This window comes from Hylobates moloch, unplaced genomic scaffold (genome assembly GCF_009828535.3).
Source record: "Hylobates moloch isolate HMO894 unplaced genomic scaffold, HMol_V3 SCAFFOLD_1, whole genome shotgun sequence".
Taxonomy (NCBI): domain Eukaryota; kingdom Metazoa; phylum Chordata; class Mammalia; order Primates; family Hylobatidae; genus Hylobates; species Hylobates moloch.
Genome location: NW_026652276.1, coordinates 50,920,331 through 50,934,238, shown reverse-complemented (window position 1 = coordinate 50,934,238; position 13,908 = coordinate 50,920,331). Strand labels below are relative to the sequence as shown.

Genomic DNA, 13,908 nt, shown 5'->3' with positions numbered 1-13,908 from the left:
GAAATGATTTAGGCATAAAGCTTCTGTCAACGAATTCATAAGAGACTAATATGAAGGAGAGGCTGCTGAGACTTCTAAGAGTGATCAAGGGTGTGGGCCTTCTATAGAGAGAGAGAGATTGTTTCTTGTCAGGGAGATGTTTTAATCTTTGAGTCTCCATTTGGTAGGAACTTCATTTGTTCACTCAGCCAATACATATTGAGAACTTGCTAGATGTGAGGTGCTGTGTAAGGAGTAGGAATACAGTGAACAAGAGAGCATGGTCAGCCCTCACCCATAAGAATGTACAGTCTAGTGAGGCAGATATATATGAAACTAATCTGTACATGTGTACACTTACACATACACACATGTTCATATAACATGATTTACAAAAAGGGTTAGGATGCAAGAGTCAGAGTGAGGGATCTGTCCCTGGATGGGGACAATAAGGGGGTCAGTTCTGGAGGACTTCCTTGAGCTCTGAAGTTTCACCTGAGAATGGGAGATTCAGAACTTGGTGACAGAGATTGTGGAGCTGACTGTGTCTTTGCTGATCCTGCGGCAAAGGAAGTGAGATTGTTTCTAGCTTTTCTGTTTGGGGTGCTTCTCTGTCAACTAAAAATCTTCATCCTTCAAATATTGCATCATTTGTGTATACTTCATTCATTCACTTACTCATGACCCACTCCTTGAGTGCCTGCAGTGGACAAGCGTCTGTCCTAGGAGCCGTGTGCTGGGCCGCAGTTAAATCTGAGAGATCATGTGTGACATTTCTCATGGATTGAGATGTCTGAGTGTCATTGTTTTGGGAGAGCTAGTGGCATGGTTTATAAGGCTGTTTTTCATTTTTTCCATACAGGACAACAGCTTTGAGCAGTTCATTATTAATTATTGTAATGAAAAGCTGCAACAAATCTTCATTGAGCTTACTCTTAAAGAAGAGCAGGAGGAGTATATACGGGAGGTAATGTTGAAATGCTTTTTTAAAGTGTTGGTCCTTTTTTACTCGTAATATAAATTCTAATTCAGAAGATAGCCTAAACAAGAAGCCATATTCAAAAGACTACATACTGTATGATTCCATCTGTCATTCTAGAAGAGGCAAAGCTATAGAGACTGATTACCTATGAGAAGCTATAGAGTCAGGGATTGCCAAGAGATAGGAGTCGTGAGAGGGTTGTGGCTGCAAAGAGACAGCACAAGGGAATTTTGGGGACTGATTATGATGGTGGTTGCTTGACATTATACATTTGCCAAAACTTAGAGAACTGTATACCAAAAAAGTCAGTATCACTGTAAGTAGATTTGAAAATATTTTGAGACTTTGTTCAATATCAAAAAGTATTGAGTATTCAAATTTATAGTAAAAATAGGTAACAGTTATTGAGTCCTATAATCCCAGCACTTTGGGAGGCCGAGGCAGACAGATCACAAGGTCAGGAGATCGAGACCATCCTGGCTAACACGGTGAAACCCTGTCTCTACTAAAAATATAAAAAATTAGCCGGGCGTGGTGGCGGGCACCTGTGGTCCCAGCTACTTGGGAGGCTGAGGCAGGAGAATGGTGTGAACTCAGGAGGCAGAGCTTGCAGTGAGCCAAGATTGCATCACTGCACTCCAGCCTGGGCGACAGAGCAAGACTCCGTCTCAAAAAAAATAAATAAATAAAAGGGAGGAATTGTTATGTTTATATTTTTATTTCCTTTTTTGTTTATTTGCCTTAATATTTTAGTAATGATATTACCTGTTTTGCTTTATTTTCTTAGTATCATTTTAAGCCATTAAGGAAACTGAATTCTCTTTTATCTTTCTTTCCATGTAGATTTTTCTAATGTGATTGTTCTCCCCAGTGGCTTAGTAAAACAACCCATTTACTCAAAAGCTAAATCATAAATATTTCATCTTTATTTTAGAGTACTCATTATGCTTCAGAAATGTTTTATACTTGTCTGGCACCTTTTAGTAACATAAATATTCTAAAAGTACTATTCATTCTTTTCCTGTCTTCCCATCATGAAGAGAATGCCCAAACTTTGATGGGTAACTTAAAACAGTTTGTACAGATTGTTTAAAACACTTCTAAGAATATATAGGAAGATTCCTAGCTTGCTGTATGAATAGAAGACAAATAAATGTTTACATTTATGGACAGAATGTAAGTAGACACAGAAAGATTACATTTGGCTTTATGGATTTGGCTTAGTAGCCAGTGTTAGAACCAGTGGAGAGATTTTCATGTCTTTCCTTATGTTGAAAATACTTTGGTAGCGCTGGCCTTTTTTTTTTTTTTTTTTTAACACTTGAAAGAGTTAACTTCCTACAACACAAGATTGACTCTAAAATTAATTTTTTTCCTTGTGATTACAGATTCAGAACAGAAGAATCTAGGCTTTAAATTCTTGGGATCAAGTTCTAACTTATTTCCTTATAAACATTGTAAACATACACAAAGTAATATTGACCCAAGGGCCTGTTGAGTAAATATTTGGCCCAGGGCCAGTGAAGTGCATGGGAAATTGCTGCAGATGGGAGAGTGGAATGGAAGGCAGTCTCAGAACAGGTCAAGGGCATTTGCTTCAATCAGATTATGTCAGTGGTAGGCAGCTGCATTGAGAAAGTTTTGGGAACTGCCTGTGACATTTGTAGTACCCATTCTATAAAGAAAATAAATTCAGACAGGAAAGGAAATATGATAAGATGGGCAAAGTCTGTTTTATGGATGGTAGTGTCATGGCTTCATCTTGTGTCATTGGATTTTGTTCTGTTTTGTCTTTTAGGATATAGAATGGACTCACATTGACTACTTCAATAATGCTATCATTTGTGACCTAATAGAAAATGTGAGTACTTAGGTACAGATTTCTAAAGAATGTTTTAGTCCTATAATTCACCCTTATAAATGTTCTCAGTGCCTCAATGTTAAGCATTAGTATTTTCACTGTTTTATACACACACACACACACACACACACACACACACACATGTTAAGGAACTGCAGAGTTCTAGAGATTTTATTGTAGCCCTAAGAGATCATACACAGTTCTTGAACACATACATAGACAGCTGGATGTTTTGATACTTAGCCAGGATCCCCTGTGGCCATATCACAACACCCTTTTATGACCTTCAGACACCAGGCATTAAAGGTACCAGCCTTTCTTGTATGGTTGGAGCCCAGGTCTATTCCATGACTCCTGGGCATGTGAGTACTGATCAGAGTAGGCTCTGAGCAGCCATCCAGTTTTTTGCCAAATCAGAATATCCATTTCATTCCCAAAACTCTAATGACCTCTTAACATACTATTCACTGGGTATTATATTAAGTTTAAGAGACATAAAGGGACAACCTCTGGAGCTGAATTAAGTGGGACCCCAGAAGTGGCTTAAGTGCAGCTGTAGCACTGATTCAGATCATACATGCAGAGGGCATTGCATGTGTGACTGCAGGTGGCCAGGGACCTGGAATTTTTCAGATGACCCAAGTATGTGCGTATGCAAAAAGGCTTAAAGTGTGAAAAATTATTGGATAATTTCGAGTAAGCTTTCTGAGTCCAAGATTTTTGTTTTTAGATCATATTCCGTAGTTTATTGTAAATGAATTAAATGTAGGAAGACTGATTTTGTGTGTGGAAAACAGGAAACTAATTTATGCTTAGGATTGCTAATACCTGACTTTGAATAAGTAATTTGAAACAGTGTATAAGCTTTATTATCCTGCAGTCTTTTTAGCAAGACCAGTTTAGTGAGATGAGTGCTGTGTTTCAGGAATACAGTCACATGCTCTGAATGAATATTAAATCATTTTCTACTCATCTTTTACAAAGCTTTTTGGGAAATATGTAATTAGCCAGTATTTTTTTTCCTCAGTATTCAAGATATTCCTAAAAATTGTTTCTCTGATTAAATTAAACATTAAAAACAATATTCTAAGGCATCACTATTTTTCAATAAGAAATAAACTGTGTTTCAAAAAATCTGAACAATGTTGAATGGGAACACTAATATTCCACATAAACAATTCAGATCTCTGATTTTGGCTCTGAAAAGTGAATTTCCTGAAAATTTTCCTGGTACATTTTGTGAAGGAGGTAATTTGCTATGGGAATCTTAATTTTCAGAATTTCTAGTTAGTATGTTTTCCTTGATAAATATAACCTTGCATTTAATTATTCTCTTTTAAGAAGGGGAGAAAAAGAACAGTGGTAATACACTTAATTTAACTAGATTATCTCAGCCAAAAATCCCCTTGCTATATGATTGAAGAAGCTCATGTTCACATAGGAACCTGGGTATATAAAGGAAATGTTTCCTTCCAGCATCATTAAACAATAATGTTTGTTCTGGGGATGTTATGAACACACTTGATTCCTGAGAGTCCACACTTCCCCAGGGTTTTGTGTGGAATGAATAAATGCTGGTCAGAGGATGTCGTGGCCTTGTGAGCAGAAGGGGAGAGGAACAGAGGACTTTGCCTGGGTGGAAGTAGGTGGGGTTGATGGTCAGTGGAGTGGATTGTTTTTGGAATTAAGACTTATGACCCCATAGGGGCAGTCCATGGAGTAGCGGTCTTTATTTAGCAAAGTAGAAGCTTCCTGACTTCTGATTCAGTTTAGGGCTGACTACTCTTGGAATAAAAATGACCACAGGGTCTAGATATGCAACAAATAAATTTTCACTTATGTTTAACATCCATTTGGAAATTCCACATGAATTTCTAAAATCTAAATCTATATGAAACAGATATTCTTGAAATCAGCTTGATTGCAGTGATTGTTAAAAGCAGCATCTCAAATCACAGCATTTTTTTCTAGAAAATAAACTTTATTTTGAACACATGAACAATTTGGAAACATAGAAAACGAGTTTCCTTCTTAGGAGTGAATCAAATAATGGCCTTAGAAGACTGCTTTGTGATTTGAGACATGTTATAGAGGCTGTATTGTCACATTCATTTCTGCTTTTAGATTTGTTTTTGAATCTTTGAGGTCCAACTTGTCTTTTTCTAAGAGTATAAATTTCAGTCATCATCAGGCTAAGGTGTCTGAGGCAACTCCCAGGTACCGTTGTTCTGTACGAGGAGAGAGAAACCAAGAAGACACACTCTTCTCAACCACACCACCATACACACACCTGGGATCCTTCGGGAAAGAGCTGATTCCTGTGGCTTTTGTTATTGTTTTGATTCTCTGCTTTTTGTTATAACTGAACAGACTTTTCTTGTGACTAAGTTGATTGTGTTTGATGGTGTAATTAGGAATAATTATTAAAACAATACAGTGAGGAAGGAAGGAAACTATTTCCATTTTCCCAGAACACAAATGGAATCCTGGCCATGCTGGATGAAGAGTGCCTCAGACCTGGCACAGTCACTGATGAGACCTTCTTAGAAAAGCTGAACCAAGTATGTGCCACCCACCAGCACTTTGAGAGCAGGATGAGCAAGTGCTCTCGGTTCCTCAACGACACGTCTCTGCCTCACAGCTGCTTCAGGATCCAGCATTATGCTGGAAAGGTATGGGGGAGCTGTGAGCACCCAGTCAGGCCTGCCAAGTTACTCCTGCAAGGAGGCTGTGCCTCAGAGATGGGTGTTCAAAACCCCATTAACTTGTGAGGACAAATTGAGCTGCTAAAGTGGTTGAATCAATAAATGTTCAACAGAAATAGAATCTGGACCATGTTGACTAAAATCTTATTAATATAGAAAACCAAAAGCAAAGCTAATGGACTTAATGAAGAGTCTAAATATATTTTTGAATCATCTTTATTATTTTCAAACTCTAAGCTATCCTATAAAAAATATCTATTAACACTATTGAAGGAGATTTGCCAGTACAAATTAAGAGTCAATAAAGACTTAAGGCTTTAAAAACACAAGCCATTTAGCAAAAATAATGAATTCTTTGAGATTTTGAAATGACATTAGGGAAAATATTTACTTTTTTTAAAAAGCACTTATTTATTTGGTTAATATTTGTGTGAATTAATTTTATGTCTAATATATAAAGACAATGCTAAAAACAATCTTAATTGATTAATCTTTAGAATCCTGAAAGAATATTGATTAGAGCTAATACTTTTTCATAAAATTGCAAACTTCAAAGGGAAAAAAACTTCTTGATTATACATTTGTAAAAATTAAGTATATAGTATCTGAATTACCTTTAATTTCAAAATGTTAGAACTTGGTACTTTATTTTTTTATTAGCCTGTATTATTAAAAGATAATTTCTGAACAGCTTTTCTGCTGCTTCAGGATATTTATGAAAATGTTAGTATTATTTCTGTTTTGCCCCATCTACTTTTAAACAGACTAGAATTGGCACATGAGAACTAAAAAATAAAAGTAAAACCCCAGAATATGTTCAGACTCCTAAAAAATGCAAAATCCTTTGAAAATGTTATGATAACATTTTTGGAGTTTATTCTTGCAAATACTGAATGGTAATAGAATTTATTTTGATCTTGTCTGTGATTTAGACAGATGGAATTTAAACTTGGAGGCGAACTCAGTATGAGAGTGTGACTAACGTGTCAGGGATTTTTTGATGGTGAAGGAAGTGGCTGCAATGTAGATAGTCTTGGAGTATTTTTAATAGTTGTTTGACATTATAGCATGCAATGTGCCTGTCATTGAGTTACATGTGCTGCTTATAGGTGCTGTACCAGGTGGAAGGATTTGTTGACAAAAACAACGACCTTCTCTATCGAGACCTGTCCCAAGCCATGTGGAAGGCCAGCCATGCCCTCATCAAGTCTTTGTTCCCTGAAGGGAATCCCGCCAAGATCAACCTGAAAAGGCCTCCTACAGCAGGCTCACAGTTCAAGGCATCCGTGGCCACTCTGATGAAAAACCTACAGACCAAGAACCCAAACTATATTAGGTATTTCTGGCACATAAAACTTTCACAGTTCAAATGTGAGAGCACCCGAAGGAATATCATTTTTCCCTTTTCTTCAATCTGAGTGTAGCCCAAGCAGAGGATAACTAAAATACTTACAGATTAAATAATACCTTATCTGGGATTGGCTTAAAAAATGCTCCACTATCCTTTCCCCTAAAATAAGAAAGTAAAAAAGTAAAGTGTGGTGGAGAAGATAGTAGATGCTTAATGAAGCTCAGTGGTTGACACCTAGGGGTTTTCAACTTTCTGTATGTTTATTATTTTTTTTTTAATGGCAAGTTAACAAAATGTAAGTGTTTTTTCTGGTCAGTGTTTTGCAGAAAACTCTTGTTGGCTTCATTTGGGATTCTTGTTCTTTTAGCTTAGAGCACAGCATTGAAGCAAGTGCTTTAGTTAACAGCTCTGGCACTTCTTAGGAGACATGCACTTTTTTCTTCCCTGTGAGAGGTGTAGGCCTGGAGAAAGTAATGATTCCTAAAGCAATCTGAATTTTTTTCAAGGCCGTAGAAACACCTTCTTAAAAGGGGCTGGGCGTGGTGGCTCACACCTATAATCCCAACACTTTGGGAGGCGGAGGCGGGTGGATCACCTCAGGTCAGGAATTCGAGACTAGCCTGGCCAACATGGCAAAACCCTGTCTCTACTAAAAATATAAAAATTAGCCGGGCATGGTGGCGGGAACCTATAATCCCAACTACTTGGGAGGCTGAGGCAGGAGAATCGCTTGGAGGCGGAGGTTGCAATGAGCCGAGGTCGCGCCACTGCACTCCAGCCTGGGTGACAAAACAAGACTCCGTCTCAAAAAAAAAAAAAAAAAAAAAGGAAAAAGGCTTCTGGGCTCTTCTCTTTTTCTCCTTCTAGGGCATCTTAGACAAAACTATCTCTAGATTTAGTAAAGACCAACTAGGATTAGAGTTTGCTATGTGTGTATTTGGTGAGCTAGATAATAAAAGGTATGTGTCTGGTGGGTCAGATTTCATAGAGCACACCCATACCCACAAGTACCTTCTATATTTGTCTTTGAAAATGTAGTTATGAGGAAACTAGAGTGAAGAATATTTTTGTGTTTAGTTTGTGTGCCTGATATTATATTTACAGAAATGTAAGTAGACAAAACCCTCTGGTTTGATTACAGTCAGATTAGAACATACGTTGGAGAGGATCCTAGTTTAAAAAAAAATCCAAGAAATTTTCTGTGATGAGTTGCTTTTGTTATTCTCAATTGAATGAATTTTTTTTGCATCTTAACTATATTTTATTGAGGTATCATTTATGTGAAGTGATATGCACAGATCTGAAGTGAACAGTTCGATTTTTTTTTTAACCATTATGTATACTTTAGTAACCACCACCCAGGTTAAGACATAAAACATTTCCATTACCTCAGAAAGCTTCTTCTTTCCCCTCCTTTTTTTATTTTTACAGCTTTTCTAAGAAATCTTAACTAATAAACCCCAAGGTTGTGACTATATTATCGTATATTTTCTTCTAGAAGCTTTGTAGTTTCAGATTTCATATTTAGGTCTGTTCCCCCCGCCCCCCAATGTAGATATCCTGTTGCACTAACACCATATTGAAAACAATCTTCTTGGCCGGGCGCGGTGGCTCACGCCTGTAATCCCAGCACTTTGGGAGGCCGAGGCGGGCGGATCACGAGGTCAGGAGATGGAGACCATCCTGGCTCACACGGTGAAACCCCGTCTCTACTAAAAATACAAAAAATTAGCTGGGCGTGGTGGCGGGTGCCTGTAGTCCCAGCTATTTGGGAGGCTGAGGCAGAGAATGGCGTGAACCCAGGAGGTGGAGCTTGCAGTGAGCCGAGATCGCGCCACTGCGCTGCAGCCTGGGCGACAGAGTGAGACTCTGTCTCAAACAACAACAAAAAAGAAAACAATCTTCTTTGCCCATTGATTTGCTTTGTGGCCTTCATTGATAATCAGTTGAATGTATATGTAGGGGTCTGAACTTACTAGGCTGTTCCATTTATCTATTTGTCCATCTTTAAGCCAAAGAGTAAACATTATATTTATAAATGGTAAAAGAGAAAGCGTAGTAACACTGATGCCAAACTAGCTAAGATGTAGTTGTCCACGTAAGTGTGTAATGTCACAGCTGTAGTTAGGCAGCCATAATCATGAATGTTTAAGTATTAGTTGGGACACAGGGATTGCTGCAGTATGATCCAAAGGTAGCAATGATTTAAGCAAGATTGATGTTTATTTCTTAAGTAACTTCTAAGTATGAGGACTCCAGAGCTGACAGGGCAGCTCCTTCTGTTTTGTGGCTCTGCCGTTTCCTGGGCGTGTTCCTCGTCTGCATGGAGGAAGATGGCTGTCCACCATGTCAACATTTGCAGCCAGCAGTAAATGGAGGAGACAAAGGGGAGCGCCCCTCCCTTCTTTTAAGAACACTGACTAGAGGCTGCAGACATTACTTCCCCTCTGATTTTAGTGGCCGGAAGTTGCTCACCTGGCCACACCTACTTGCAAAGGAGGTTGGGAAATAAAGTTTTTCGCTGGGCAGCAAAGTGCCCTGTTAAGAAAGGATAACCGATATAGGGAGGAAACAGTGTTTTTTATCTTTTTATTGAGGTATAATACACATACATTAAAGTGCATGGATCTTAACTGTACAGCTTCTTGAAGTTTTACAGATGTATGTACTTGTGTTACCCCATCCAGACCAAGTGGTAAAACATTCCCGTCAGTCCAGAAGGTTCCCTTGTGTCCCTTGCATGTCGATCCCCCACTACTACCTCTCCCCAGAGGTAACAGCAATACTGATTTTTAACCATGGGTTAGTTTTGCTTGAACTTGATATAAATGGAATCATAACTACAGCATGTACTCTTGTGTTGGGCTTCTTTCACTCAATGAAATGTCAGTGATACTTATCCACATTATTGCATTTATTAGTGTGTTCTTTTTAAAATTACTGTGCCTGCAGTATTGTATTTATTTTTAGGTGGTTGCAAAATGATTTGAAATGATTTCAAAAGTAATGACTAGGTTTCTTAAGAATAACAAATAATTATTTTGCTATGAAACAGTTATATATAATACTTTGTGAAAACATAGACAATTATATTCATAAGAGGCAGTTTATAACCTAAAATCTTTGTGATCTTTAAGGTGTATCAAACCAAATGATAAAAAAGCAGCACACATCTTCAACGAGGCTCTAGTGTGTCATCAGATCAGGTACCTGGGGCTTTTGGAGAACGTCCGAGTGCGGAGGGCAGGCTACGCTTTCAGGCAGGCCTATGAACCTTGCCTAGAAAGATACAAAATGCTTTGTAAACAGACATGGCCTCATTGGAAAGGACCAGCCAGGTAAGAAATTCAGTGACCATATTTAATAATGAATGTTTTAAGTAGTCAAATAGTATGGTTTTTCTTTTCACATGCTGTTAGATAAAACAGAATTTTATGAAAAACTGGGTGTACCCTCTGTTTTGGACCGTCTTCCATTAGGATTCCATTTTGTGCTAAGATCAAAACAAGACTTATCAAATCCACATTTGGGACTTGTATGGCAATAATATTAATTTTTAGAATATGCCCAAGGTAGGTTCGTAGGAGGTGATTTGTAATTTGATACATTTATATTTGTGTAGAATCATAGAAGGGTAGAATTAGAGACAAGTTGGATTACCACTTGTCACTTTTCCCATGAAGAATTTGGCTGCAGAGAGAATCAGTGGATGGGTGAAGGTCCCTCTCTTTGCCTATATCTATACCAGTTAATCAATAGACGATACGAGCAGGTAGGATTCACAGTGTCAGCATTACTGCTAGGAAAGCTGGATTAGAGAATGTAGCTTGGACCCAGGGCCATACAGCTTTCAGCTAGTCTGTACTGAATTGCATTTACTCATCCAGTCCCAGACAGAGTGCTGGACACCGCAGGCCCAGTGGTGCATCCTCATGTCCTGCGAGCTCTCCACAGGCAGAGAGAACTGTGTACTGATGGGCGGCTGCTGCAGGAGAGAAATCAAGCCTTATTCCTCTGCTCTCACCAGAGAGGCTGCTCCTTTGCAGGCTGAAGAAGGCTTGCCCCTGAATACTGCTGGAGGGCTGACATGCCTGTTTCATGGGCCTAGGCAGGAAATGGGTGATTTTCATTTAACTGTACTGGTATTGCCTGCACATTATTCTCAGTGCACCTGGCCTTTCACAGGAACATCAACACACTTAGGACACTTACCTTGTATTATAAGAAGATCTAGAAACTACAGATGTATGATGTGGTCTCTGATGCCTAATTTAGTACCCTAATTTAATGTAGGATTTGGGTACTGTTTCAGTTCCCATTGCTAATTTCCAGGATATTATGGTAAACAGGTACCATAATACAGAATGTGTATTCACTCCCTGCCTGGCATCTAGTCTGCAGGTGGGTGGAGTGAGGTTTAGTTCTAAAGACTGATGTTGAAACTGGGGTGCAGGATGGAGAGGTCAGGGCCAAGTCCGGTTCTTGCTCCCACTGGGTAAGGCCCACGTTCCTTAGCGTCCCGTTGGTCTGGGACTGTCTCTTGGGCTCTGCTTTTATTCTCAGGGGCAGAAACAATGTTTAAAATATTTTCAGGAATTAACTGAGTGAGTTTAAAATAGATCTGAGTTTCTTGCACACCCTCCTCGCCCAGGTTGGTACATCATTTATAGGTATATTTGATACAAGTATTGCCTCTACTAATGAAATCAAGAAATTGGCTTTAATACCACATTTTCTTAGAATACATAGTAAACCCAAATTTACTTTTTCAGTGTTTACTGGATTTCATTTAATTTGTGGAAAGTTCTTTGATAGATGGATGATTGCTGAAAGAGCAATTACACTTGGAAGTGAAGCCATGTTTTATACCACTGAGAACCTGATACCATGATAGAAGATAAAACTATTTTTGTAACTCAGAAAACTCACTGTTTTTATTTTTATTTTTTTAGGTCTGGTGTGGAGGTCCTATTTAATGAATTAGAGATTCCCGTGGAAGAATACTCCTTTGGTAGATCAAAGATATTCATCCGAAACCCAAGAACAGTATGTAACCGAAACCTTTACACTCTGAACTTAAGTTGGAATCGTATAGGAAAGTTCTTAAAATATGTTTAACTTTATAACATTATATGAGGGGCCACCATGAATGCCACAAAACTCTTGTTTGTTTATCTACAGATAACCAAGAGACAGGGACAGATAAGGGTAAGGGGTAGTGGAAGAATGCGTATTTTTTATGAACCATCAAAGTCTTTGCTCTGACAGATTGTACAACACTTAAGAAATCACAAAGAAACTGTTAGGACAACAGTACAACATTCATAGCAACTGCAGGTAAATTCAGTCTGTATTTGTAGTACCTGAATTACACGTTAATTTTAAGAACTACAGCCCCATTATTATGAGGTACAGGAAAGCACTAAAATGAAAAAATTTTTTAAGTAAAAAAAATACTTTTAGCATTCTACCTCATAGAACCCCAAGGAAATATTTTTGTCAATGAATAGTTGAGTGTGAAGTATAATGAGTATAGCAGGTGACTGGTAATTTGGAAACGTTAAGATTTTGGAAAGTATTTAATACATTTAAGAGAATTTTCCAGCATCTACCTTAGTAATTTGCATCCTCATAGACAGTGTGAAGGTAAACTTAAGCTCAATTCAGCCCCTCTCTGATTTGTCATAAATTCTGAATCACTGGAATAAAAATTATAAGTCTTTCATGAATTCATCAAAATAATTTTCTCATGGACCATTATCCATATCATACATAATGCATATGGTTATTCAGTTCTTTTTTTCAATGTAATTGACTCCAATATCATGGCATTTTGTCTCCTGAAAATTCCTTTCCTGTATGCTGTGAGGTTTCAGAGAATTTTTGATAAGTCCATCTATCATTTATTAGTTATTCAAATTAGAAGACCTGAGGAAGCAACGCCTGGAGGACTTGGCCACTCTCATTCAGAAGATATATCGGGGGTGGAAATGCCGCACACACTTCCTGCTAATGAAAAAAAGCCAAATTGTGATTGCCGCCTGGTACAGGAGATATGCGGTAAGAGTCTCAGTCATTTTAAATCAGTAATAACAATGCTAATTTGCCGACATTTATTATGTACTTACCATGTATGTAATTTTTACATACTCAATTCTCCCAACAACCTCATGAGATAATGGATGTTCTTAATGGTTCTTTTTTTTTGAAGATGAGAGAACTAAGACACTAAGCTGTTAAGTAATTTGCCCACAGCCACATAGCTATAAGTGGTAGAGCTGGGATTTGAATCCAAGACAGTATTAGAGCTCAAGTTCAGTGTACCACACTGCCTTTCACTGATCTGGCTGTATTTGGTTGGAAATACATTTTTAATTTGGTCATCAGATTGGAAGAGACAATATCCTTTAAGCTTTTGATTTGGTTGGGCTAGTTTTTCAAAGTAATTGGCTATTCTTTATTGTAGCAGCTTTGAAAGTGGCTTTAATCCCAGAAAGGTAATGGCCATGTTTTTGTAGATCTCTGGTTTTGGTTAAAGGATTGCATTCTCTTTAGTCCTTAGGTATCCGGCTCTATTAACTATAGGGAAAGATTCAATAATAAATAATGTTTACCTAGTTAATATGAAGTTTCTTTTTGGCATTTCCTTCCTCACTTGATTGTAGAGGTTTTGTTGAAGGCATACCACAGGTTTGAGAGAAGCCTGAAGGTTTGCCTCAGGGTTAATTGAAACTTGGGCTGTGTTCTCACAAAATGAATTAAGTTTGCACTCACATCTCCTTTCTTATATTCTTCCTCTTTTTCATCCATAAAGAGACTTTGCTATAGGGCTGTATATAATCAAGACATAATTTACGCTGACCTATTCTCATATAATACATTTTAGTTTATTATTTCCAAGCTTTACAAATTGATGAGGTATTTAAGTGATTAAGCTAAAGAAAATCAGCTTGAGAGCATCTTTACAATGGCTCATGCTAGTTAAGATTATAACCAGCAGTATAAGTCTTAAAATATGAGTCTGCCCAGC

The 13,908-nt window shown here is 37.9% G+C and overlaps 1 protein-coding gene across 5 annotated transcripts in view; it reads left to right on the top strand.

The window, feature by feature from the left end:
- MYO1B (myosin IB) overlaps window positions 1–13,908 on the top strand; it is a 175,636-nt gene that overhangs the window by 136,074 nt on the left and 25,654 nt on the right. For all 5 annotated transcript variants that reach the window (XM_058440104.1, XM_032755114.2, XM_032755113.2 and 2 more), the window contains 7 exons: window positions 842–946; window positions 2,760–2,822; window positions 5,294–5,494; window positions 6,637–6,863; window positions 10,016–10,216; window positions 11,831–11,924; window positions 12,789–12,938. In XM_058440104.1, coding sequence (XP_058296087.1) covers window positions 842–946; window positions 2,760–2,822; window positions 5,294–5,494; window positions 6,637–6,863; window positions 10,016–10,216; window positions 11,831–11,924; window positions 12,789–12,938 — 1,041 coding nt within the window. The remainder of the gene's footprint in view (window positions 1–841; window positions 947–2,759; window positions 2,823–5,293; window positions 5,495–6,636; window positions 6,864–10,015; window positions 10,217–11,830; window positions 11,925–12,788; window positions 12,939–13,908) is intronic.